Source organism: Equus asinus, chromosome 14 (assembly GCF_041296235.1).
Source record: "Equus asinus isolate D_3611 breed Donkey chromosome 14, EquAss-T2T_v2, whole genome shotgun sequence".
NCBI classification, from domain to species: domain Eukaryota; kingdom Metazoa; phylum Chordata; class Mammalia; order Perissodactyla; family Equidae; genus Equus; species Equus asinus.
In genome coordinates this window covers 4,299,428-4,325,039 of record NC_091803.1, presented here as the reverse complement: position 1 = coordinate 4,325,039, position 25,612 = coordinate 4,299,428, and the positions used below count along the sequence as shown (strand labels likewise).

The 25,612-nt window shown below is 59.9% G+C and overlaps 1 protein-coding gene across 1 annotated transcript in view; it reads left to right on the top strand.

Moving 5' to 3' along the window:
* FBXL18 (F-box and leucine rich repeat protein 18) overlaps nucleotides 1–25,612 on the top strand; it is a 42,509-nt gene that overhangs the window by 9,663 nt on the left and 7,234 nt on the right. The window contains exons 3-4 of the mRNA XM_044746639.2: nucleotides 365–1,908; nucleotides 11,560–11,778. Coding sequence (XP_044602574.1) covers nucleotides 365–1,908; nucleotides 11,560–11,778 — 1,763 coding nt within the window. The remainder of the gene's footprint in view (nucleotides 1–364; nucleotides 1,909–11,559; nucleotides 11,779–25,612) is intronic.

The following is a 25,612-nucleotide window of genomic DNA, read 5'->3' as shown; positions in this document are numbered from 1 at the left end:
AGTGTCTGTTTGAGCCCCTGTTTCAGGTCCCTGGATGTATACCTGGCAGTGGAATTGCTGGGTCCTGTAGTAACTCTGTTTAGCTTTCTGAGGAAGCACCAAGCTTTTCCTCAGCGGCTGCACCATTTTCCCTTCCCTCCCAGCGGGGGCCTCCTGACCGTTGGCCTCAGGTAATTGTGTGGGGAGGGACAGGAGGTACCGGCTCTCCCTCAAGGTCCCTCCCAGCTGGCGTGGAGCCTGCACGGGGCCCCTCGAGGCTCCCCGACTGTCGTGGGGGAGGGCGCAGCCTGAGGGGTGCAGGGGAAGGAGCCGCCTGGCGCCTTCAGCCCCTGTCCTTCCTCTCCCTGCCCGTCGTGTCCTGCAGGCGAGCGAGGACAAGGTGAAGCAGCTGGTGAGGGAGATCGGCCGCGAGATCCAGCAGCTCAACATGGCCGGCTGCTACTGGCTGTCCGGCTCCACCATCGAGCACGTGGCCCGCTGCCGCGGCCTGGTGAAGGTGAACCTGTCGGGCTGCCGCCTCACGTCGCTGCGCCTCTCCAAGATGCTGTCGGTCCTGCAGCACCTGCGCTCCCTGGCCATCGACGTGAGCCCCGGCTTCGACGCCAGCCAGCTGAGCGGCGAGTGCAAGGCCACGCTGAGCCGCGTGCGGGAGCTCAAGCAGACGCTCTACACGCCGTCCTACGGCGTCGTGCCCTGCTGCACCAGCCTCGAGAAGCTGCTGCTCTACTTCGAGATCCTCGACCGCACGCGCGAGGGCGCCATCCTCTCGGGCCAGCTCATGGTGGGCCAGAGCAACGTGCCCCACTACCAGAACCTGCGGGTCTTCTATGCACGCCTGGCCCCCGGCTACATCAACCAGGAGGTGGTGCGGCTGTACCTGGCCGTGCTCAGCGACCGCACGCCCGAGAACCTCCACGCCTTCCTCATCTCCGTGCCCGGCAGCTTCGCCGAGAGCGGGGCCACCAAGAACCTGCTGGACTCCATGGCCCGCAACGTCGTGCTGGACGCCCTGCAGCTGCCCAAGTCCTGGCTCAACGGCTCGTCCCTCCTCCAGCACATGAGGTTCAACAACCCCTTCTACTTCAGCTTCAGCCGCTGCACGCTGTCCGGCGGCCATCTGATCCAGCGGGTCGTCAATGGCGGGAAGGACCTGCGCAGCCTGGCCAGCCTGAACCTCAGTGGCTGCGTGCACTGCCTGTCGCCGGACTCCCTGCTCCGCAAGGCAGAGGACGATATCGACAGCGGCATCCTGGAGACGCTGGTGGCGGCCTGCTGCAACCTGCGCCACCTCAACCTCTCGGCCGCCCACCACCACAGCTCTGAGGGCCCCGGCAGGCACCTGTGCCAGCTGCTGGCCCGGCTGCGCCACCTGCGCTCCCTGTCCCTGCCCGTCTGCTCCGTGGCCGACTCGGCGCCGCGGGCCGACCGCGCCCCCGCCCAGCCCGCCATGCATGCCGTGCCCCGTGGCTTTGGCAAGAAGGTCCGCATCGGCGTGCAGTCCTGTCCCAGCCCCTTCTCCAGCCAGGCGGTCCCTCAGCCGTCCTCCGTGTTCTGGTCTCTGCTGAAGAACGTGCCCTTCCTGGAACGCCTCGAGCTGATCGGCTCCAACTTCTCCTCCGCCATGCCACGCAACGAGCCCGCCATCCGCAACTCCCTCCCGCCCTGCAGCCGGGCGCAGAACGTCGGGGACTCGGAGGTGGCCGCCATTGGCCAGCTGGCCTTCCTGAGACACCTGACGCTGGCCCAGCTGCCCAGCATTCTGACGGGCTCCGGGCTGGTGAGCATCGGCCTGCAGTGCCAGCAGCTCCAGTCCCTCTCGCTGGCCAACCTGGGCATGATGGGGAAGGTGGTATACATGTCCGCCCTCTCGGACATGCTGAAGCACTGCAAGCAGCTGAAGGACCTCAGGTGAGGGCTGGGCGGCTCCTCCGTGGCCTCTGCTGCCTTGGAGGAGGCGGGGGGAAGCGAGCGGCGTGACTTTTGGTTTGGCGAGTGTTTGCGTCCCTGCTGTGCACCTGCCGAGACGAGCAAGGTGCAGGCCTGTCTTCCAGGAGCTGAGTCCTGCGGGTGGGCGGCTGAGCAGGCACTGTGTGCGACGCTGGGACTCAGGAAGGTGCCGGGGGCTTGGGGAGCAGTAGTGGGTGGAGCCCAGGGAGGGCATGCAGGGGGTGCTGGGGCCTGAGCTCCCGCATCGTCCTCCTTACTGTGGCGGTTTGAGTGCTGGCGCCATGCGGGGCTACTGTGTACATGATCTTGTTTAATATCACACCACGAGGTGGACAGCATCGTTCCCATACAGCTGAGCCTGCACATGGGGGAGGCAGGATTCGAACTCCGGGCTTTCTGCCCAGCTTGGTGGTTCTGAAGGGTGTGTAGGAGTTAGCCAGGAGATGTGGGGCCAAGACTTTCTGGAAATGTTGGTGGTGTGTGCAGACCCCCAGAGGTTTATAAACATGCCGTGTGCTCCAAAGCTAAACAGTTCCGAGTGGCTGGGCACCGGGGGAGGGTATGGGGGGCAGCAGGTGAAGGTGCTGAAGGAATGTGGCCAGCAGAGGGAGGGGTCCCATTTCCACATAGACGGGAGGGGCCAGGCTGGAGGAGACAGAGAGAGGGGCTCAGAAGGGAGGGCCGCACACTACTGAGGGGTGACGGTGGCCTGGAGCAGGATGGCAGGGCTGGCTGGAGACAGCGAGAGGAGGCAGGACCCACGGCCTTGGAGAGCTCCACCCCACGCCATCGTCATGGGCACACTGGCAATTTCCAGAGCCCAGACGTGAAATGTATTCCCACCGAATGACGCCATGGAGTGAAGGGTGTTCTCCCAAGGCACCTGCCTTTAAAGGGTGAGCCTTCTTGAGTCATATTTGAAAATCTTGACAGATCTGATCTTGAAAAATTGCATTGTTTCCCAGAAATTACCCAAAATGTAGTAACGAGTGTGACGCTGAAGCTGCTGGGGTGTTCGGGGGTGACATCAGGGGCACTGGGACACGTGTGTCATTGTCCCCACGACGGTTAGTGCTCCCTTTGTGCCTTCACCGAGGGCCAGGTGCCGAGCCGAGGGCTCTCAGCACCATCTGATTTCGTCCCCGCAGCAGCTGTGAGGCGGGCCTCTCTGGTCCCATTTCACAGACGGGCCGTGGAGGCTTGAGGGCTGAGCTGAGAGTCACCCTGGTCAGTCGAACTCTGAGCTTGGCCTTGGCCCTCAGCGACGCGCAGTGGAGACAGCTGTGTCCTTTGCACACCTCCCCTCCCCCCCTCAGAAGGCGCCGTGCGACAGGAAATGAACCAGGTTGGAGCCCGAGCACAGAGGGCTTCCCTCCCGCACCCTGGAGCCTTCGTGGAGAGGCAGCTGAGGCTGTGTCCTGGGCGTCCCAGTTACACTTGTGCTGAGTACGCAGTGCTGAGTGTTCAGAACCCCCGGTTTAGAGTTTGAGCTTGGTAGCCGTGTGTGTGTGTGTGTGTGTGTGTGTGTGTGTGTGCGCGCGCGCACGCAGGCTGGGCTCTGCACGCGGCTTCCCAGCCGCTTACGGAGCTTGCTAGGGGGTGATATAAGACGTCATGAGGCGGTTAAGCACGTGCGGTGGGCAGAGTTGCCGTTTCCATTCCAGGGCCCTCTGGGGCCCTCCGTCCTCCTGCAGGTGCAGGGGTGCCCAGGGGGGCCACCCTGGGTCCCGTGGGGTGAGCACCACAGGCTCGCTCTTCACTGCCCAGTTCCACCCGCTGTCCTCCCCCCGCACACCTCTCCCTCGTGGCCAAGTCGCATCTTCTGTGTTAGTTTCTCTGGCTTGGGTTCCTCTCCTGCCTGGTTGGGGGTGCGTCCCCTTCTTTGAAGGATGGGCCTGGCCCCCCGATTCAGAGCCTTGCTGGCTGCCTTCCCGCCCGCATCCCTGTCTGCAGACATCAGGAGACAGCCCCTCTCGTTTCATTGGTTCATCTCTTTCCAGTGCCTCCTCCCACCTCCTCTCCTCCTGTGCCTTCACTGTCCCATCACCAGCCTTTCTGGAAGGCGTGGTGACAAGTGCATGGTCAGTGGGCCATGTGTAACTTGAAGCTGCAGGTGGATCATGAAACGCATTTAACAAATGGAAAACTCCCCAGGTCTGCTGTCCTGTGACCTTGTCGGAATTTCGTGATTGAGGATGGAATAGGCCTTGGTTCAGGGAGCCTGAGGTACTCGAGTGTCTGAGTTCTAATTTAACTAAACCCGGAGCCAAGGTACTCCTGGACGTGTCGTTTTTGCCATCAGTTTTTTTGCTTTCTTGCCAGCCCATTAAATCTCACGCCTCTTCCAACCATGGGGTCAGGCTGTTTGGTCATCTTTGGGGAGTGTTGGGTAGAAACAGAAATCATGGGGTTGGCCCGCTGGCACAGTGGTTAAGTGCACACATTCCGCTTCTCCATGGCCCCAGGGTCACCAGTTCGGATCCCGGGTGTGGACGTGGCACGGCTTGGCAAGCCATGCTGTGGTAGGCGTCCCACATATAAAGTAGAGGAAGATGGGCACGGATGTTAGCTCAGGCCCCGTCTTCCTCAGCAGAAAGAGGAAGATTGGTGGCAGATGTTAGCTCAGGGCTAATCTTCCTCAAAAAAAAAAAAGCAACAGAAATCAACGAAAGTAAAATAAAGTAACTTGCTCACGTAGTCAGAGTACTCAAAGGAAGATAATGGAAACCAGTGACTCTCTGCCACCGCCCGCCCGCGTCCAGAGCATTTGTTAAGTGTCGGCTGCCTGCAGAGCCACCTGGAGACACAGGGCTCCCAGCTCTCACAGGCTGCTGGGCCCATCACCCCAGGCCGGTGCTCGCCGGGCCGCTTCAGAGCTGCGCTGCCTGTGGAGAGGGGAGTGGGCCTGGCATCCGAGCTGGTCCCCTGTCCCCGCGCCCCCCTCCTCCAAGAGATGGGCCCTGGCCCTGCACCCCTGCGTCCAGTGGAGGGAGGCCCCAGGGAAGGGACCCATGCAGGGACCTTGGAGTCACACAGCCTGAGTGCACCTCGGGCTGCATGTGCCCAGGCCCTTCATCTGTAAAGTGGGGCTGTTCAGATGAAAGGACTTATCCTCATGAGGCGTTTAGGACGGGACTCGGCGGCTATGGCACACTTGTGAATCCTTATCTCCAGCAAGTGCTGGAGCGCCTGTCATGCCAGGGGCTGTGCTGGGCACCTGGGACCCTGAACAAACAGCAGGGCTTGTCCTCGGGGAGCCCACATTCGGGGGAAGAGAGCCCAGCCTGAAGGTGAGAGGGAGGGTCCGTGTGGGGCTGGAGGGTACAGATGCAGGGAGGCCACGCAGGGCCGGGGTGCCTGAGTGTGGGGGACAGGGTAGGTTTCATGAAGCGGGGAGAGTTGAGCGAGGAATGCAGGGAGTCGAGTTGGCAAAGCAGAACCTGGGGGAAGAATGTTCTGGGCCAGGCAGGTGGAGCCGCATTAGCCAGCACAGTGTGCACAAGCCACGGGGCAACTTAAATTGAAATGGATCCACGTGAAATAACATCAGCGGTCGGTTCCTCAGCTGCATTAGGCCTGTTTCGGGTGCCCGGAAGCCGCCTGTGCCTGTGGCTGCTGTACTGGCCGGGGCACACGTGGGATGTTCCCGTCTGCACAGAGGTTCTGTTGGGCAGAGCTGAGTTAGCGCCCGCGCCCTGAGGCGGGGTGTGTGGACTCTTTCAGGAGCGGCCAGCGGCCGGGTCACTGGAAGGACGCTCTCGAGGGGAGAAGAGGGCAGGGTGCGCGGCTGTGCTGCCGCAGACAGGGCGCCAGGACAGGAGCCTGTGTCAGGCCTTCAGTGAGGGACGAGGCCAGAGCAGGGTCGGGGGGGGCCAAAATGGCCAGATTCTGACTTTACAGAGGATTTGCTGACTGACCCGAGGCATGCTGTGGGTGGGGGGCGTCGAGGTGGGTCCAGATGGTGCTGAGGCTCCTGGCCGAGCGGTGGCACCGATGCGGCTGCCATCGGCCGGGAGGAGAAAGGCTGTGTGGAGCGGCTGCACATGTGCAGGGCTGAGTTCAAGACGCTGTGGACCCCGCGGAGGAGCCAGCGCGTGGAGCTGGGAGATGTCAAGATTGGGCCTGGGGACTCTCAACGAGAGTTGCTCAGGAGCAGGAGCCTGAGGCAGGCGGGGAGGGCCGGTGTCCAGGAGCTGGAGGGAGCGCTGGAGTGGCGGCTGCTGCTGGGTTGTATTGGCATGCTCGTGCCGGCTGCCGGGGGCTTCTCCCGTGCCTGCAGCTGTTGACCCCTTGGACGTTTCAGCAGCCCGAGGGTGTAGCTGTTATCGCTCCATTTTGCAGCTGAGGAGATGAGGCGCAGAGGGCACTGAACGTGTCCAGGTGGTGCAGCTGGGAGTGCTTCCTGCTCAAGGGCCGTTGGGTGTTGAGCAGGGGGGCACAGCAGCGTTCACTGGTTACCTAGGTCACCTCCGGGGCCTGGGACATGATCCTTGTGGCTGAGCGTCTTCTCCAGGAGCACGGCCGTGCTTGTGATGTGAGTTTTGTGGCCGGGGAGGCCTGCAGGACTCAGGATAAATGGATTTTTTGGGTCAGCCTGAGAACCCGACCACCGCTCATAATGGCCTCTCTCTGCACACCGGCGGCTGAGAACTGCTCTGACTGGAGCGGGGACTGCCTGTTCAGAACAAACACCAGGCTCTAAGTCACGGCCAGATGGCCCCGTTCCCCTGGATTCCTGCCCTCTGCAGCAGCCACGCCTAGGGAGGCCGGAGTGAAAGGAGCAGGTGGTGCCCGCTGCCCGCCGCGGGCAGGAGCTGCAGAGAGGAAGTGGTGTGCCAGCTTGGGAGAGGCTGGCGTGCTGCTCCTGGGGCCGCCTCCCCGGGCCACTGCTGCGCTTCCCGGTGGGACGTTGCTGAGATGGCCCCCTCGGGATCCCAGGCTGGCCAGCTGCCGCCACTGCTGTCCCCACCAGCGAGGCCTGTGAATCTGTGCCTGGTGACACCCGGGGCTCCTGGCTTGGAGCTGCCTCCGAGCAGCCAGGGCTGCTCCTGCGGGGAGGCGGTATGGGAGCGTGTCGTCCTGCTGGAGCCTCCTGGGTCCGGATTCATGGTGCAGCTCGGCGGCGCAGAAAGAGGATTGCAAGTTGGGCCGAGCAGGGCACTGTCTTTCCCAGGACTGATTCGGCCCTGCCTTGTGGAGCAGGGAGGGAGGGCGTTACCCTGAATCACCCTAGCCTGCTGGTGACCTCGGAACCGGGGCAGCGTCTGGGCGGAAGCGAGAGGGCTGTTTCGGAGCCAGGCCCTGGAGGCTGTCCCGAGACTGCCCTGGAGGCCTGGGCGCTGCTCGGGGCCTGGGCAGTGGCCAGCAGGTGAGATGGGGCCGCCCACGCACCTGCCTGAGCCCGCAGAGCCTGTGGAGACCCAGCCGCCTCTCCGGGCCGGGCTTTGGGGGCCAGAGCCTTATAGACCCAAAGGTCGAGGGCTGGCTGGGAGGGAGAAGGGCCAGGCCCCCCTCAAGGCGAAGCCGACCACGGTGGCTACCTCCTCCTCATCCCTGCCCTAGTCGCAGATGCTGCCACCGGCGGCCACCCGCGAGAGGTCAGTTCTGCCAGCCCACCGTGCAGAGGGAGAGACAACGGGGGAGTGGACAGACACTCCTACCAGGCCTGTGCGACCGGGCCACCTGTGGCAGGTGGCTTCCTGCAGGGTGGGAGAATCTGGAAGTGGCTAGCTAGTTGAAAAAATGTTTGAGTGTGTGTGTACACACACACATGCACACACGCACGCACACACACTCTCTCTGCCTTCTTCGTTTGTGACCCAGGAGGCTGGAACGAGATCTTCAGCGGGTACACAGCCCTGCATCGCCACCTAGTGCCCGAGGAGCCACAGGGCTGTCCTCCCCGCTGGCCTGTGGCCACCCGCTTTCCTGCCTACTCCATCGCGGCTTCCCCTGCTCCAGGGACAAGCCAGCGGCAACTGCGGCTCAGCGGTGCTGGTTCTGGACTTTTGCCCCACTCGTTTTCCCACTTTCGGGTCTGCCAAGGGCTGCTTACTTTAGGATTTAAAAAAAAATTGTGTTTAAAAAATAGAAACAAATACTGCGTTCAAACATTTTCTCTAGAAAAACCAGCTTCTCAAGAAACTCACGCCTCTAGTTGGGCCGACATTTGCCTACTGTACGGGCTCTGCGTGCCTTCGGTCGTTCCCTTGTCCTCGGTTGGGGTGGACCGGAAGCCCGCGCCCTGGGTTCGCCCCCACTGCTTCAAGGGTGGAGTCGTCAGTGGAGGTGGGGGGTGAGGCTCGTGCTCCACGTCTCTCCGGGGCCACCACTCGCATCTCACGCTGTGGCCCTGGGAAGCTCTTCTGGTGTCTGTGCCCAGAATGGCGCTGCCTGCCTGCCGCGCCCCCTGCACGAGAGTGAATATGGGGCTTTTTGAAATCGTGCCCCAGAAGGACGCGCATTTCCCCCCACAATCTTAGCGTCAGGAGCTTCCTAGAATTTCTGCTTACATTTAATTAGAATTAACAGCCAGCCTCCTTGCCATGTCCCGGTGCCTGGTGGCCCCCCTCGGGCAGCTGGGAGTACGTTCCAGCGTGGCAGGAGCTCCTGTGCCGCCTTTGCTCCAGATGCCAGGACGATGCCAGGATATGGCTCGTTCTCACAGACCAGATTTTAGAACCCCTTCTCTCGTCCTGTGACTTATCGGTGCCCTGGGCCTCAGGGCAGTGGAGACTGGAGTGTGAGCTCTCTGCGGGTCGTGTTTGGGTTGAGGATGGGGAGCCCATGGACGGCCCCTTGCCCGCGTCCTGGTCGTCACCTTTCTCCTGGTGTGGCTGTTTCAGAGCATGTGGGCTCTCCCTCCACCTGGGGTCTTGGGGGCTGGGATGGGGACACCCTCTGTCCCCAGCGCAGGCTGCTGCCTTTTGGGGGTGGGCGTGGGCATGTCTTGCTCACCTGGAAGTGTCTCTCCTTTTATGATGAGAGCCCCCAGCTGCATCCCGCCTTCTCAGGTGTCCCAGGAAGTCACCAACCTGGCCTCGCACGTAGAGAGGGTCTTGCCGGCTGTCCTGGTCCACCCAGGGGTCTGTGTCTGCCCAGTGGGCAGGGCTGAGGCTCAGAGAGCCCATGGTCCCGGGCCGATGCTGTGTTTCTGCAGGAGTGATATGCTCAGGGCCTGGCCCTTGGGGGTGGCTAGATGGATTTGCTTGGCTGGACTCGGGGGAGACTCAGAATGTCGAGGGACAAGAATAGCGTCACCCTGGCGTGTGGCAGTGTCTCCAGGATGGGGGTGGCAGCGTGGCCGAGCGCCGCCCTGTGCCTAGTCTCCAGGGCCTGGTTGCTTGCTGGCGAGGGCCGGGTCCCCACCGTGATCCACATGAGAGCAGTCAGTGGCCTCGGCGGCTCGTCCCAGTGGCCGCCGTTTTACAGAATCCTTGTCTTCAGTCACCGAGTTCAGACATAGGAGACCCAAAGATGCAGGAAGCCCATTAGCGAAGGGCAAGTACCTTCCTCATGGATTTCGTCCTCTGCCTCATGTTTCCTTCCCTGCCGGCTTTCAGAGGCAGTGGGCTTGGGTCGGCTGTGCTTCGGGGCTCAGCCCATGGGGGCGGCTGAGGCCCCCGCCTCTGTCAGTCGCTCCCCCTGAGCTGCGACTTCTACCGACGTGCCCAGATCTCCATCATCCGTGGAAGGCCTGTCCCCACCCGCCATGGCCCCTGTGCCGCCTTCTGCCCGGCTGTCCTGCTTATGCCACGAGCCTCGAAGCTGCTCGGGCCAGGTGACCAGTGACTCCCCACCGCAGTCAGAACAGGTTTTCTAAAAGCACTGAGCCGTGCATGTCTGAGAGGGACCGACGTGCCGAAGGCTGTGAAATAGAGATGGTTCCCGGAGCCCGCTTCTGCTCTCCAGCGCTGATTGTTGCTAACAGGTTTTCTTCTGGGAGGGTTTTGCACAGACAAGCTACACGTTAATCTCTGTGTTTGAGGCCGTCTCGGTCTCTGTGGACCTTACCTGAGAGGTCTCTGTGCTCTGTCAGCGCCTTCGGTGCCCTCTCCTTGGTTCCCGGGTTAGTATTCTGGGGCTGCCCTGACAAATGACCGCAAACCAGGTGACTGAGAACGCCAGAAATTCGTCATCTCGTGGTTAGGAGGCCAGAAGTCCGAGGTCAGGTGTCGGCAGGGTTGGGTCCTCCTGGAGGCTCTGAGGGAGAGCCTCTTGCAGGCCCGTCTCCTAGCTTCTGGGGCTGCTCACAGTGCTGGGCATTCCTTGGCTTGTGGATGTGTCACTCTGGTCTCTGCCTCCGTTGTCACACGGCGATCTCCCTGCATGTCCCTGCCGTGCCATGCCTTCACGTGGCCTTCTGGTGAGGAACCGGTTACTGGGTTGGAGCCCATCCTGATCCAGCATGATAGACCCAGCTTCCAAATAAGGGCATGTCGCAGGGGTGGGGTCAGGACTGCCACATGTCTTTTGGGGACACGGTTCGGCTCCCACCTGCTCCCCTCCCCATTCTCCAGGCTCTCAGCCCCCCTCCATTCTTGGGTGCTCCCTCAGCCCCTGAGTCCCGTTCGCCCCCCACCCCACATTCTTTCTGCTCTCCCCTGACTCAGCCTGGAGGGGTGACAGGGCCTGCAGCCCAGCAGCCCCCCATGAATCCAGGCGTCTTCTGGTTCCACATCTGTGTTCCCAGCTGCCGGCTGAACTTCCCTGTTGCTTTTCATCAGTGCCTCGCACAACGTGTCCCTACCACATCACTGTACCCTCGAAGCCGTTCTGTGCTTCCCGCTCTCTGGGTGCACAGACTCCCAGGGAAGGGTCTGGAATGTTTCCTCCAGGTCCTGCCCTTGCTCCCTGTAGCCAGAACCTCAGTGCAGACTCATGGCTCCTCCTGCCCTGCGCCCAAGCCCTGCCCTGGTGGCCAGCGTGCGTCATGCCTGCTCCCTCTAGAGCAGGTCTGACCTGGTGGAACCCTCCCGTCCTTCCTCGTGTCTGCAGCTGAAGTCTTAGCTGCTTCTGTGGCCCCCCTGGCCATGGGTCTGTCCACCCTTCCTGGCATGGTCGGAGTGGCCCCACCCAGCTCAGGTGCCTCCCCCTGCAGCCGTTCCCTGCCTGTCCCTCCGTGTCTCGTGTTTGGTCCTGAGGAGTGAGCCGGGCTGTGCGTCTCTGTGTCCCCATTAAACTGTGCTCCTGAGGGCAGGGACCTCCTGTCAGTGCGTGTCTCCAGCCCCTGCATCTCAGTGTTTGAGGAAGGGTGGGTTGCCCAGGGGCTCAGTTGGGTGCACCGAGCAGGTGGCGCAGCAAACGCAGCTGGCTCTTGGCTCTGAGCAGTGTCTTGGCTGGGGTCTGTAGGCTGTGGTGGGCTGGTCGCATCGGGCCTGCAGGGTCTCCCCTGAAATCAGGATCACCAAGGGAGACCCTGGGCGTCTTGAGTCCTCACTCAGCGCTGCAGGGGACTGTGGTGTGGACAGGCGTGGGGACAGCTCACCTGGGTCCTCTTTAGCCATCCAAAGTCATGGTGGGGGCGCTAGGCCAGGAGGCGCCCTCCGCGTGCGTCCGTGAGCACCACGGGCGGGCGGGCGGCGCGGTCTCACGCCTGCTCTCTCCCCACAGGCTGGAGCAGCCCTACTTCAGCGCCAACGCGCAGTTCTTCCAGGCGCTGAGCCAGTGCTCCGCGCTGCAGCGCCTCTGCCTGGTCTCCCGCAGCGGCACTCTGCAGCCCGAGGCCGTGCTGGCCTTCATGGCCCGCTGCCTGCACGTCGTCGTGTGCCACATGTTCACCGGGGAGTCCCTCACCACCTGCAAGAGCCTGCAGCAGTCCCTCCTGCGAAGGTGAGTGGGTGCGGCCGGGCCTGGGGTGGCCGGGAGGCCTTGACAGCGTCCCCGTCCCCGAGGGGGTCTTGCTCGCCGCTCCTCCCTCAGGCTTCGTCGTGTGCCCAGCCGTGATTTCCTGGGCCTGACAAGTGCTGGCAGTGGCGGAGTTCTGAGCCGGGCGGTTTTCTGGCTCTGCAGCGCCTCCTGTCCCCGGGCATTCCCTCCGCCACGCGGTGAACTCTCTGCCTCCTAGGAGCCCCCTCCCCACCCAGCACGAAAGTATTCTTTCCATCTTCTGGCTTCCATAACGTAACCTCCTATGTCCCCATGGTACAGTGACCAAGACTAGGAATGCACGGTGCCGGACCACCAGTCGGCCTCAGGCCTCCGAATTGCGTCCCTCTCCCGCTCAGGGCCTCTTTCTGTTCCAGGATTCGGTTTAGCACCCCTTGTCACACGCACTTGTCCCGTCTCCTTGGCCTCCTCCAGGCCGTGGCAGTCCTCCGTCTCTCCTTGGCTTTGGCGACCCTGACCCTTTTGGAGGGCCCTGGCTGGGTGTGTGGTAGAAGGTCCATCAGTGTGGGTTTGTCCCGTGTTTTGGTCCAGAAAACCACAGAGGGGATGCTGTGTCCTCCTCAGTGTGGCACACTGTGGCAGTGTTACGTCTTCTTGCTGGTGGCGTTGGCCGTGACCGCTGGATAGGCGGTGTCTCCAGGTGTCTCGGCTGTGAGGTCTCACCGTTCTGTTTCTCGTTAGTAACTGTCCTGTGGGGAGACGCTTCGACAGTCTGCAGACGCCCTGTGTCCTGAGACTTTTGCCCACTGGTTCTGGCACCCACTGTGGGACCTTGCCAGTGACAGGTTACTCTGAGGTTTTCCTGACGGCGGTGTTCTGTTTCCTTCGTTCCTTGTGTGTTTCTTAATGGGAGCTCTGCGGTGGGAAGGACCTGTCCCCTCTCCCCAGTTATTTATTTATTCAGTTGTTTCCCATGTCCCTGTAGACTTGCAGGGTTTTATTTTATTCAGTGGGTTTGGTCCTCTGCTCCCAGTGTTCATGTTGCTGCTCACATTGTTCCAGATTTGGCCATGGGTGTTACTTCAAGTAGGTTTTTCTTTTTCTTTTTTTTTTTTTGAGGAAGATCAGCCCTGAGCTAACTGCTGCCAATCGTCCTCTTTTTTTGCTGAGGAAGACTGGCCCTGAGCTAACATCCATGCCCATCTTCCTCCACTTTATATGTGGGACGCCTGCTACAGCATGGCTTGCCAAGTGGTGCCATGTCCACACCCGGAATCCGAACTGACAAACCCCAGGCCGCCGAAGCAGAACGTGTGCACTTAACCGCTGTGCCCCCTGGCTGGTCCCTGTGTGTGTTTTTGAGTGTGAAGCCGCACTGTGGGTCTCAGAGCTCTGTAAGAGGGTGTACTTGGAGAGGCGTGGCTCCTCAGCCCTCTTCCCGCCGCCCCCCGGACACCAGCCTCCGTGGTTCTCCTGCGTCCTTCTGTGTGTCTTCTGCACAGGTGAGCCGACACACAACGTGTTCCCCTGTCTCTTCCTTTCTTGGACGCACTTTGCTTTTTCGCTCACCGATATATCCTGGAAATCTGTGCTCGTCAGTTCATACGGCTCTTGCTCATTCTTTTTACACCTCTGCATTCTTTTTGTTTATTGTGATAAAATACACGTAACAAAGTTTACCATTTTAACTGTTTTTAAACCATCACCACCATCCATCTCCGGGTCTTTCTCATCTTCCCAAACTGAAACTCTGTCCCCATTAAACCCTAACTCCCCACCCCTCCCCCAGCCCTGGCACCCACCCTTCTACTTTCTGTCTTTATGAATTTGACTGTTCCAGGGGCCTCATAGACGTGGAATTCGTTCTTTTGTGTCTGGCTTTTTCTGCATTCCTTTTGTAATTTATTTTAAGAAGCTTAAAAAGTAGAAATAAAGGACCATCATGTATTGATTGGAGTAAAGCCCCTTTGACTCCCTGAACATACCAGGATGAGTTTGCTTTTTGAGTCTCTGAAGTGCATCCCGGTGTCCACGGGAAGCACCGGCTTCTGTTCCTGTGTGTGTAACGTCCGCACGTGTGTACCACTGCGCAGGGCGTGCGCCCTGGGTTTTCATCAGCGTTGTGTCGAGATCTGTTGTCGCTGCTCGTGTGGAGCTGGTGCCTCCCTGTCTCGTGCTGTTTCTGTGTGTCTGTTCTCTGGAGGGAGAGTCTGGTTGTCTCCAGTGTTTCCTCTGTCCTGGTGAACGTCCTCGTGTGGGTCTCCCCGTGGACAGGTGTATAGGTTTCTAGAAGCGGCATTATGGGCCGTGTTCGAGGATTCCCACCGTGCTCTCCAAAGCGGTTCTCCCGAGCTCGGTGTTGCCTGAGATTTGCAGGAAGAGGCGGCGTTCACAGCGTCCACTTCAGTGGAACGCTCCAGACTCCACGGCTTCTCGCCTGTGAGCCTCTGTGGCACCCCAGAAATCCCCTGGGCGAGGCGGTCTGTGTGCGGGCAGGGAGGTCAAGTGCAGACTCCCAGGGCTGCTGAGCCTCCTGACGCACACTGGGGAGCGGGGGGTGGGCTTTAAGTCTCCTGTGTTGGCTGCGGTTGCTTGATGCCAGCCCGCTTCCCTGGGTCTTGGGTAGAAACCCTCGCGCAGGCTGATGGGCCGGCCCCGTGAGAGAAGAAATTTTAAATCAGCAATCTTTACCTTTCTCATCTAAGCCGAAGTCCTTTGAGATGCAGAGATTTTTTTTTTAAATTAGAGAGGAAGGTATTTTTTTTTGAATTTTTCCTTCTTTTTCCCCAAGTTCCCCCAGTACATAGTTGCATATTTTAGTTGTGGGTCCTTCCAGCTGTGGCATGTGGGACGCCACCTCAGCATGGCCTGACGAGCAGTGCCAAGTCCGCGCCCAGGATCCGAAGCGGCGAAACCCTGGGCCGCCAAAGGAGCGCGCGAACTTACCCACTCGGCCACGGGGCTAGCCCCCAAGAGGAAGGTATTTTTTAATTTTAAAGACTTTTTGATCCACATGATATAAACTTTACCGTTTTAGCCATGTATAAGTGTGCAGTCTCAGTGACACCGAGCGCACGCACGATGTTGTGCTTCCGTTAGCACCCGTCTCCAGAACTTGTTCATCTTCCCAAGCTGACGCTTGGTCCCCGTGAAACACTGACTCCCCCGCCCCAGCCCGCAGCCTCTGTCCCACTTTCTGATTCTGTGAATTGACGCGAACATCTTTGAACTCTGCATTTTTCGTGACACTGCACTTTGTTTAGGTTTAGAAGCTGTGGCTGCTTAGACGGCTGTGGGTAAAGACGGTGCATTTAAAAACGGTTCTCTTTCTCATGGGGCGGTGTTTGCCTTCCCTGCCCTCGGTTAGGGGCCTTTCTAGAAGGGCTGTGTCCTTTCGCCTGCTGTTCCCCACAGACCAGGCCCCACTTTCCCTCGTGAGAGCAGCGTTCCTGGAGGAGGAGCCGGACCTTAGAGAGGCCCCCGAATTTGGCCGCAGTCAGGAGAAAGGCATCCTGGAGAGAATCTGACCCGAGCTGGTTGTCTGGGGCATGAAGCGGTTAGAGACCTCTCGTGAGCCAGTGCCGCTGGCCACTGAAGTCCGGGTACCCTGAGGAGGCCTGAGTGAGTGTGCCCTCGTTTCAGTGTGGCCGGCCGAGAGGGCGGCAGCTGCCCTCCCCAGTTTTCTGTGTTCCACGGGTCGCGGGATGTGGCAGCGGGAGGCCCCGGCTGTTCCCAGGATTCCAAGCAGAGCCATCGGCCGGGAGGTCTCTGGAATTGTAGGTTCCAACGGTCCTATGGACAGACCTCAGTGGGTCCTGTCGTCTTTGCAGTTTGCTGCGGAATTTCTCAGCAAAAATCCTAGCCAAGGTTTTCCCCTCCCTGGGTGTAAAAATACTAGGTGTTTCTAATATTTCTAAAAGTTTTGACTGTGTGTCAAGCTGCTTTAACTGAACGCTCCCCATGGCTCCATCAAGCAGAGGCCGTTGTGGCCAGCGGGCCCGGGATGGAGGCAGCATGTGGCTTTGTCGTCTGATGGCTTTTGATTTACCACTGCCTTGTGGATTTTTCTGTGTCAATAAATAAAGCTGCAGCTGCTATTTTTTAAGGCTGTGGTACCCCTTGTGTGGCTGTCGTGGTGGTCCCTGTGGCCGTCAGAGCCGACGCTGTGTGTGTCTTTGGCTCCTTCACCTTCGACCCTGATTTCCGGGCTGTGAACCTGGGCAGAGGCCTGAGGTTGGTGGGACATGCTCCCCGCTGCTCCCCATCGTGTCCCCCCCCCTTGGCGTCCTTGTGCGGTGACATGGAGCTCACGCCTGCCGGGTACTCGGTTTTCGGAGGGCTCTGTGGGACGCAGGCTGTGGAGCACTCGCCACGGGGCTCTGGGCCGGATGGGAGCTGTTGGGGAACGGGGTCGAGGGCAGGCAGTGCAGCCGCGCCTCCGCCCAACGCTCCCCCTCCGCCTGCTCGCTTGCTCCCTGGGCTGGTGGGAGAGGCGATGAGGACGGCGCTGCCCCAGCTCTGCCCTTCAGCTGCTGGGAGGAGCGGTGTTCCCTCCTCACCCTCGCCACCTTGCAGTAGGTCCCCCAGTTCCCGAGGGCTCCAGCCTTCAGGGAGCTGATGCCTCCCTGGGGGGCGTGTTCTGCCAAAGGGGCTTGCGCAGGGCTCGTCACTCCCTCCTGTTGCCGAGAGCCAGGGGCTCGCAGACCCAGCCTGTGGGGGAGTCTGCCATTTCTCAGCCCTGATGGCTGTCCTCCTGTAGAGATAGGGACCAGCTTTGGGAGTTCCTGCTTTTCCCACCAGCTGTGTGCACAGGAGCTTTCTCCAAAGGGGGGAACATCTGACGTCAAGCCGTTCAAAAGAGCTGTGCTTGTGACAAGAAAGGGTCCGAAATCCCCAGCCCCTCGCAGGCGTTGCTAGATGATGAAGCTGCTTTGTCCTTCTGATCCTCAGAATCTTTCTCAACACAGTGATTCAGGCCATTTGCTCGGACCTGGCACTGGATGCCAGTTCCTGCCTGAAGCTTCTCTTTCTCGCCCTTGGTTCTGTCCACGAGGTCCCTGTCAGCTGCACCTCTTCTGCCTGCAGGCTGCTCCTGTCCTCGTGGCCTGCTCGAGTGTGGCCTCCCTGTGGCTGTGAGGTCCCTCCTCCGGCCTCTCGGACTGTACACCACCTGCCCTTTCTTAGCAAGCATAGCACTTCACCCCAAATGTTATGATGCTCTTTGCGTCCCCCTTTAGATGATGAGATTTTGAAGGGCTGGCGTGCAGCAGCTCTTCTCTCCTTGTGCATCTTTGTCCCCCCAGCACAAGGCTGACCAGGGCCGGGCTCACCGGTGCCCCAGTGGGCACTGGTCATGGTGGGTACCTGGGGCTGGTGACTGCTAATGCCTGGCACGTGGTCTTTGAGACCAGATCCGAGATTGGCCTTGGTTAAGTGGACACCTGGATGGAAGTTGTACCCGTCGCTCTGTCCCGTGTGTCCCAGCACCTGGCACAGACCCGGGCCTGGGGCGGGGACCCACCGAGCCCTGGTGCCAGCTGAGGGGCGCGGAGGGCGCTCTCTGGGCTGAGGGCTGAGCACCCTCTGCTCTTGCAGCACACACTCCTTGAGCCCCTGCTCTGTGCACCATCCTGGGTGCTGGCCCTTTACCGAACACTGCCTCTGTGCCAGCATCGTGGATTGCCTTTGTTCACGCCTCACGAAAGCCTGGTGAGGTACATGCCATTAGCCCCAGTGTGCAGATGGGGAAACTGAGTCTCCGAGAGCTAGGCGAGTAGCAAAACCAGAGTTTGCATCCTGAGGGGAGAAGGGCACCTACACCCTCGGGGGGCTGTGCCCCGTGATGCGCAGGGCCTTCCAGGGCCGTGTGGGTGTCTCACCCAAGACCCGAGCCCCCCAGCCTGGCAGAGGCTCCCAGCGCTGAGGAATCGTCAGAACCAGGTCTGCTCCAAGCCTTTCACCCGGGTCATGCTGCCAGGGACAGGGCCGAGGGACAGCCCCACAGACACGGCGAGGCCCTACTGTACATCTGCGCTGAAACCTTCCCGCACTGCCCGGGCTGGCCCACTGAGCCCGCTGCCCACACTGCGCTGTCTCCTTGCCCGGCTAGCAGCTCAGATCACGTCCAGGGGCCCTGCTGGCCTTGCCACCACTTCCAGGTGCAGCCCCTCTTCTCTTAAGGCCTTTGCTGCAGGCTGTGCAGTGGGGTCCCAGCTGCTCTTCTGCGAGGCCCTCAGCAGATGGCGCCATGGCTTGCTGTCCCTGGCGCACTCCTGCTCAGGGAACAGCGGGTGGGAGGGGCCCCTGGCCCGGCCCCACTGCTGCTCACCTGCCCGCTGCCCTGTGCTGCCTGCAGTCTCGCCCGTCTCTCCGTGACTCGGCCAGCGGGGCTGGTGTCGTGTCGCAGTCCTGGTGCTGGGAAGTATCACCCCTTTTCTCCATCAGCACACGTCTGGCCTGCCTGTGGATGGGTCTCAGCCACTGGTTGTTGGCGGCCCTTTCTTCTTGTCACTCTGCCCTTTGCAGGTTGGGCACCACGACCTGCAGCTCTGGCCCCTCCTCTCAGGAGGCAGTTGACCACAGGTGGGTGGCTTTGGCGGCCTCAGTTGTAACACCCATTAGAGCTAGTCCTGGAGGTGGTGGGAGGCGAGGTGTGTCCAGCACCGAGCACGGTGTCCTGACCAGCATTTGCTCTCTATTTCCTCCTCCGTGTCTTGACTCTGCTCTTTCCAGTTTGAAATGTGAACTCTGGACCTTTCTCTGACTTCTTGTGGCAGATAGCCCCCACTAGGTTTTGGAGTGACTTTCTTATGCATCTTCCCCCCTCTTGGCCCTGCAGGTGGCCCCAGAGCTGGTCTGGCTTTAGAATTGGGGACGGAGGCTGGCCCGGTGGTGCAGCGGTTAAGTTCACATGTTCTGCTTCTCGGCGGTCCGGGGTTCGCTGATTCGGATCCCTGGTGTGGCCATGGCACCGCTTGGCAGCCATGCTGTGGCAGGTGTCCCACATATAAAGTAGAGGAAGATGGGCACGGATGTTAGCTCAGGGGCAGCCTTCCTCAGCAAAAAGAGGAGGATTGACAGTAGTTAGCTCAGGGCTAATCTTCCCCTCAAAAAAAAAAAAAAAAAACGAATTGGGGACAACGCTGCGGAGAGTGGTGGCTCTTTCTGGGCTCTGGGGTGCCTGGTGCCCTCCCCTGGGGCAAGGCAAAGCTTTCCCGCCTGCTTCCCTCCTTGGAAACACCCCCAGCTCACTGTGTTGGAGTGTTCACCCCGCTTCCCTCCTGGCCTCATGGACAGCCTGCCCAGTGCTGGAGCCAGCGTCTCTGTTTCACCTCCCGTCTCTCCGAGAGACCCGGCTGAGTTAATGCACAGCCGCCCCGCCCATTTGAGGGAGCCAGGGTCTGCAGGGCCCTGCCCGCCAGAGGGGCCGTCTGGCCCCTGGTCAGCCTGCGGCTTGGGGAGCGTCAGGAGCAAGGGGCTGGGCTGCGTGGTGCTGGCATGGGGCTGCCCTTGGACCCCTCGTCTCCTGCTGTGCCCCAAGCCGCACCTCTGCCGTCCCCTCCTCAGACACTGCAGCCGGTGGGGAGGCCCTTCCGAGGGCATTTCCGATTTCCCCTGCCTCTCCCATTCATGAACGTTTCCTGCAGGCGTAGTGGCATCTGGGGTTGGGTGAGGGCAGTGTCACTCTTTTGGTTTCTGATTCTCTTTTGGTTTCAGACGGGGAGTGACAACAGCTCACTTTGGTCCATGTGGCATCCTGCTGAGGTCAGACCCACCTGCGCCCTCAAATCCCACAACCCGGGCTCACATGCTGGCCTCTTCACTTCCTGGCTCTGTGACTTTGAGCGAGTTACTTCCCTCTCTGAGCTGAGTTTCTTGCCTCTGAAAGAGCAGCCGTCATCCTCACATTGCTGGGACCTGGTGGTGCTGCCCTGGTGGGTGTCACACGGGGTCCCTGATAACCACGTAGTGGCAGTGCCTTCTCCCCCGCCTTGCAGATGGGGGAACCCAACTTTGCGAGGCTTGGGGCTTGCTGCCGTCATCCTCCGAGCGAGTGGCTGAGCCGGCCTTGGGTGCTGGTGTGGCCGTTCTGCCGCCCTCCGCCACCTCCCGCGTAACCCGAGGTGCCCTGTGGGGATGGCAGAGGCAGTTCCTCAGCGAAGCGGGAGGGTTGGGCGGAAGGGGCTCGTGTCAGAGGCGTCCTGGTCGGGGCTGGGAGGCCACTCCGGAAGGCGCCGCTTGGGCCCCTTCCCAGTGACCCCCACTGGAGCCCAGCATGACCACGTGGAGGGGGCTTGGGCAAGGGGCAGCTGCTTCCTGCGGCCAGGCCTCCTCTGAGCTCCTGGGCAGCTGTCTCTTTCCTTTGCAGCCACGTCCGGCCTCTGGGATACTCCTGTGCTCATCTCTAGCCCCTCCAAGGAGGGCTGAGCCTGGGGGCCCATGTTTTGGGCCCTGACGTCTCCGTGTCCGTAGCTGGCAGCATCAGGGGAATGCTGGCTCTGAGGCTGGCCGAGTGCTCTCTGGAAGGTGATGGTGGCATCCCAGTGCCAGCGCCCTTGGGGCCTTGTCCACTCCCAGTCCTTCTAGGAGTGCGTGCTTACTTGCTGCTGACCCTGAGGGTTTGTCAGCCGAGTGGCCTTGGGTCCGGCGGTCTAGCCTCCTTTCTTGAGACGGCGGGAGCCCTGTCCCTGGGGTGGGGGCCGCCATTGTCCTCCAGCCCCTGGGCTTGTGCAATTCAGATCCAGCATTCCACGAGACGGGTCACGTCTCTCTGCCTCCGAGGAGGCCTGGGGGAAATTCCTTCCCCAGGGTGGTCCTGGGGGCGTTCCCGGCACGGTGGTGTGTGGACAGGAATGTGGGCCCGTGAGCCGACAGGCGGTGGCCGGCCGGGCGAGTGGGGCGTGTGTGTGTGCGCCGGGCTCTCTCGTCGCTGCCTGCACAGCTGCCGCGTGCCCCGCACCCCCGGCTTAGCCAGTCTGTGTCTCTAAACGTGTGTAGAATCGAGTCAGGTTTACAGATGGAGCCATAAATTGCTTAAGTCTGGGGAACACTGGGAGCTCTAGAATCGGAAGTGGGTTTTACGAAGTGGATTGAGTGCTGTTTTGTAGCCTTCGTTGCTGTTAGAGGAGGCAGCCGAAGGCTATCGCGTCGCCAGGCCTGCTGCCCTTCCTGGCAGGTCTCGGCATCAGTCTGTCGTTCCTCCCCGGAGTGCCGATACGCCTGTGTCACGGAAAACCTGGCCAGCAGGGCGCGGCTTCTGCAGGTTCAGCTCAGGGAGGCCTTGGCCTTCACGCAGAGCCTGGTGGCTGGCGGGTTCTGGCTCCATCTGTGGGGACGCCCAAGGGGCTGGATCTGGGGGCGGGCAGGCCTCGGGCCGGGCTTCCTGGGCCCCGCTGCAGCGACTAGCAGAGGTGGCAGGTGGGGGCAGGGAGGACCGTCAGGCCTGACCGTGGCCCCCGGCTCCTGGTCAGCGAGTGGCAGAGGGGCAAGGTCTCCAGGACCCTCCAAGGGCAGGAGGCTCCTCCTGCCGCCGGGGGCTCTTTCTTGGCTGTCTGGGTGTAGAAGAGCAGATTGGTGGCCCGGGAATCCTCCCGGTGTCACTGGAGCCCCCGTTTTCCAGGTGCGGCCTCTGGGGGAGCGTCGCACGGTGACTGGCTGAGTGGCAAGTCTGGGCTGGGCCCAAGGGCTGCTGTCTGCAGTCAGGCGCCTGCTGCAGGAGGAGCTGCAGGCTGGTGATGAGCCCACAGCCGGTGACAGGAGCCCTGGGGGGTGAGGAGACGAGACCGTCGGGCGGTGCTGGTCCCCAGGGTCAGTGCTGAGCATCAGGGGTCCTCCCCCCAGTTCTCTGCTGGCTGGTTCTGCTCTTCCCCTTTTTCTTTCTTTTTTTTTTCACTTTTATCATGGTAAAATATCTATAACATAATAATTATCATTTTAACCATTTGTAAGTGTACAATTCAGTGGCACGAAATCTTGTACCCGTTACCATAGTGTGTAGCAAACCTTCTCATCGTCCCAAATAGACACAACACCTCCACGCCCCCTCCTGCTAACCACTCTGCTTTCTGTCTCCATAAACTTGACTCCTCTGGGGGCCTAATATAAGCAGAATCAGACAGTATTTGTCCTTTTCTCACTGCCTTGTTTCACTCAGCATAATGTCCGAAGGTTCACCCATGTTGGAGCATGTGTCAGAATTTCCTTCCTTTTTACGGCCAAGTAATATTCCATTGTAGATGGACCACATTGTGTTTGCCCATTCATCTGTCGATTGTTTCTAATTTATATGTGAAGTTGAATATCTTTGAACATTTTTAAGTCATTTGTAAAAAATGACAAAGCAGGAAAAATGATCTGTGAGTCGTGTCACAGGCAAAGGTGTGATTCTGTGAGCTTCCTGCACACTAGTGAGGACGAGATGGAGGGGCCGAGGGCTACAGATGACTCTTAACCCTATGAGAAACGCTCAACCTCACCCCTAAGAAAAACATAGATTAAACTCTTTACACTGAGAACAGTTCTGTTTCTAGAAAGTTCAGGAGCAGGTGCTGGTCCGCTCTGGTAGAAGTCAAGGTGGTGACTGCCCCTGGGGAAAGTCTTGGTGGGGCCCCTGGGATGTGGCCAGCGTCTGACTTGGTGTGGGCGCTGGGCTCACGGGGGTGCTCCGGGCCACACGTTTCCGCGTGTACATCGCGCTTCAGTATAAAATTAATGGTGGCCGCAGGAGCACACGGCATTTTCCGTCCCCACAGATGAAGACCACTCCATGTGAGTGGAAGGAGGGGACAGGCCCCGTCGCCCATGGCAGGAGGGCCACCTCTGTGGAGACTCAGCTGGCAGCCGATCGGAACTCACACCCTTGACCCACAAACCTCCCGCCTCTAGGATTTGGTTCTGCAGACGGGCTTGTCCACGTGGTTTCCACAGTTCTTCATGGCGGCGCTGTTCGTTTTAGCAAAGATTGTAAACAGCCCAGAGGTCGCTGAGCAGGAGACTGGAGAGTGAATGCTGATGCCCCAGTCAGTGGGATGGCGTGGGCTGCTGAAGGAATGAGGAAGCGCTCCATTTCTGTGTAGGGAAGACCTTTCAGTGCAAAAAAGCAAAGTGTGTTGAAAACAAAAGTAGAGCATGCTAGATCTTCTTGCTTGCGTCTGCACAAAGTATTTCTGGAGAGGTACAGAAATCTATATTGTTCTGCCCCGGGAGAGGCAGTGGGGTATCTTTTGGGGGAGGGGGAAGGGAAGGGAGCCCCAGGGATGCCACAAACTGATTCCTCTGCATTCTAGTTTGTTCTGAAGGCGAGGTGGCCCCGGCCTCCCTCTCATTCAGGCCTCTCTGGTCCCAGAGCCTTGCACTCGTGTGACCCGGCTCCAGTCGTCCAGGGCCCAGGACTTACAATCTTGTCCCTCTATGTGTGGGACCTGGGCACGCCACAGCGGGACAACAGCAGCCAACGCAGAGTGTTTCAAACCCCAGGCGTCTTTCCCACCTCTTTGCTCCGCACGAGGACGGAAGCAGCCCTCACTGTCCTTCCTGGCCATGAGGGGAGGACTGTGGGGCCGAAGCAGGGGTCCCGGCAGGTTCCAGGCAGCTGTGGGTCTGGGCGGGTTTAGCGGGGAGCTCGGAGGGCGCGCCTGGCACACGGCCCTCGGCCCGCTGCTCCAGGGGTCTGAGTTCTGTGAGCCTTGCATGGGTGTCCCCTCGGCAGCTCCAGGCTGGCATTTTCTTCTTGGCGCCGTCCACCTTTGCGCTTCTTGAAGATGATTGTCACAGTTCGGGTGGCTTTTATAAAATATCTTATTACTTTGGCTTTTCTATAAGACCTTATTTTGGGGGAAGAGGCTGTCATCTTTAGTTCTTTTTTCAGTTTCTCAGAGAAACAACCCCAGCAGGTGTTTCTTAGATGATTGAGCCCATTCTGCTTCCAGGCCGCTTGCAGGCCAGCCCCTCCAGGAGCCCTTCCAGCTCTGTGGCACCTGCAGGGCTGGGTGCAGAGGCCTTGGGGTCCCCAGGGTCCCACCCTCGCTCGCTCGGAGGGGTTGGGCTCAGAGCTGGTTCCAGCATGGTGACGGTGCGGGATGCACCTTTCTGGAGCCTCTGTGTCCTCAGTGCAGTGGCCTGGCCTGAGGCCCGTGGGTGCCCTGTCTGCTCGTGTTGGCAAAGAGCGTGGAGCCCAGCCCTCCTGACAGGCCAGTTCTCTCTGCCCATCTCACAGGCAAATGCAAAGTGAGTTTGTAAAGTTGAGGGGGCCTTAGTAGATTCGGGCGTCCTTCCCCAGTTGTCCTCCTTTTTGATCGCTCTGCAACAGCGTTTTCTTGGCCCCATTGGGACCACTGGGCCAGCTGGCTTCTCGCTGTGGCTCTAAAGGGATGTCTGAGTCTGTTGTGGGCTTGTCTTTTTTTTTTTTCAGGAAGATTATCCCCGAGCTAACATCTGCTGCCAATCCTCCTCTTTTTGCTGAGGAAGACTGGCCCTGAGCTAACATCGTGTCCACCTTCCTCTACTTTATATGTGGGACACCTGCCACAGCATGGCGTGCCAAGCAGTGCGTAGATCTGCACCCAGGATCCAAACCAGCAAACCCCAGGCCACTGAAGTGGAACGTGCGAACTTAACTGCTGTGGCACCAGGCCAGCCCCATGGGTTTGTGTTTTGAAGCATAAAAATGTTCATACTGGGGCTGGCCCCATGGCCGAGTGGTTAAGTTCACATGCTCCACTCCAGCGGCCCAGGTTTCGCCGGTTCTGATCCTGGGTGCGGACATGGCACTGCTCATCAGGCCATGCTGAGGCGGCGTCCCACATGCCACAACTAGAAGGACCCACAACTGAAATACACAACTATGTACCGGGGAGCTTTGGGGAGAAGAAGGAAAAAAAAAATCTTTAAAAACAAACAAACAAAATGCTCATAGCTTTTGACCCAATAACCCTATTTCTGGGATTTATTCTGAGGAAGCAATATACCATATGTTTATTGACATAACAGTAAAAAGAAGTCCCTAACTTGTGCCCACCTAGAAATGGCTAAGTTGACGTGTTGCCCCCGCTGGCTCGAGAGACAGCCGTAGGAAAAGGTGGTCCCAGGGCCCTGGCAGAGCTGGCCGTTTTATTTCTATCAGGCCAGAGTGCGTTCTGCCATCACGTGCTATCTTTGTTTAACGTAAAGATGTCAAGACTGGAAGGAAATACGACAAACCTGACTCAGATTATTCCTATTTCGATGTGTCACCTAGGCCGCGTCGGGAACCAATTTGTTCAGAACACAGGGTAACGTGGAGCAGGGCCACCGGCGAGGGCCGGGCTGGGGCCGGGCGGGGGCTGGGCTGAGGGCGGGCTGCGTCGGAGCCGCTGGCGTGTGGCGCCACGGCCGCCTGCACCCTCCTGTGCACATCTTCTGTGCTTTCTCTGTAGACAAAACAAAGGTTTTAAAACAAACAGAAAATCTTTTTTGCTTCCTGGAGCGCCCCGAGAAGGCATTTGGGTGGCTGTGTTTTTCGGAAAGCTGAGGGCCCCGTTTTAAATGCTCCGTCCCTTCCAGCCGTTGCAGACGGCAGAGAGCAAGTGTGGGTTAACTTTTCTTAAACTCTCCTTCGAAAGCTCCAGTGAATGCCTTCAGACCCTCCCGGAGGGGCCAGCGGAGGGGCCAGCGTTTGCCCAATCCACGGTGACCCCGGGGTGACCTGCTTCCCATGGGTCTCCTCTCACGCCTTGCTGTCACTTGCTGCCTCTCCACCGAGCTTGCAGGGCAGGTCGGATTAGCGCGCAGCCTCTTGCGTGGCCTGGGCGCGTGGTCTCTGTGGAGCCTGCCTCCCTCGCCCAGGTGAGAGGCTGCCCCG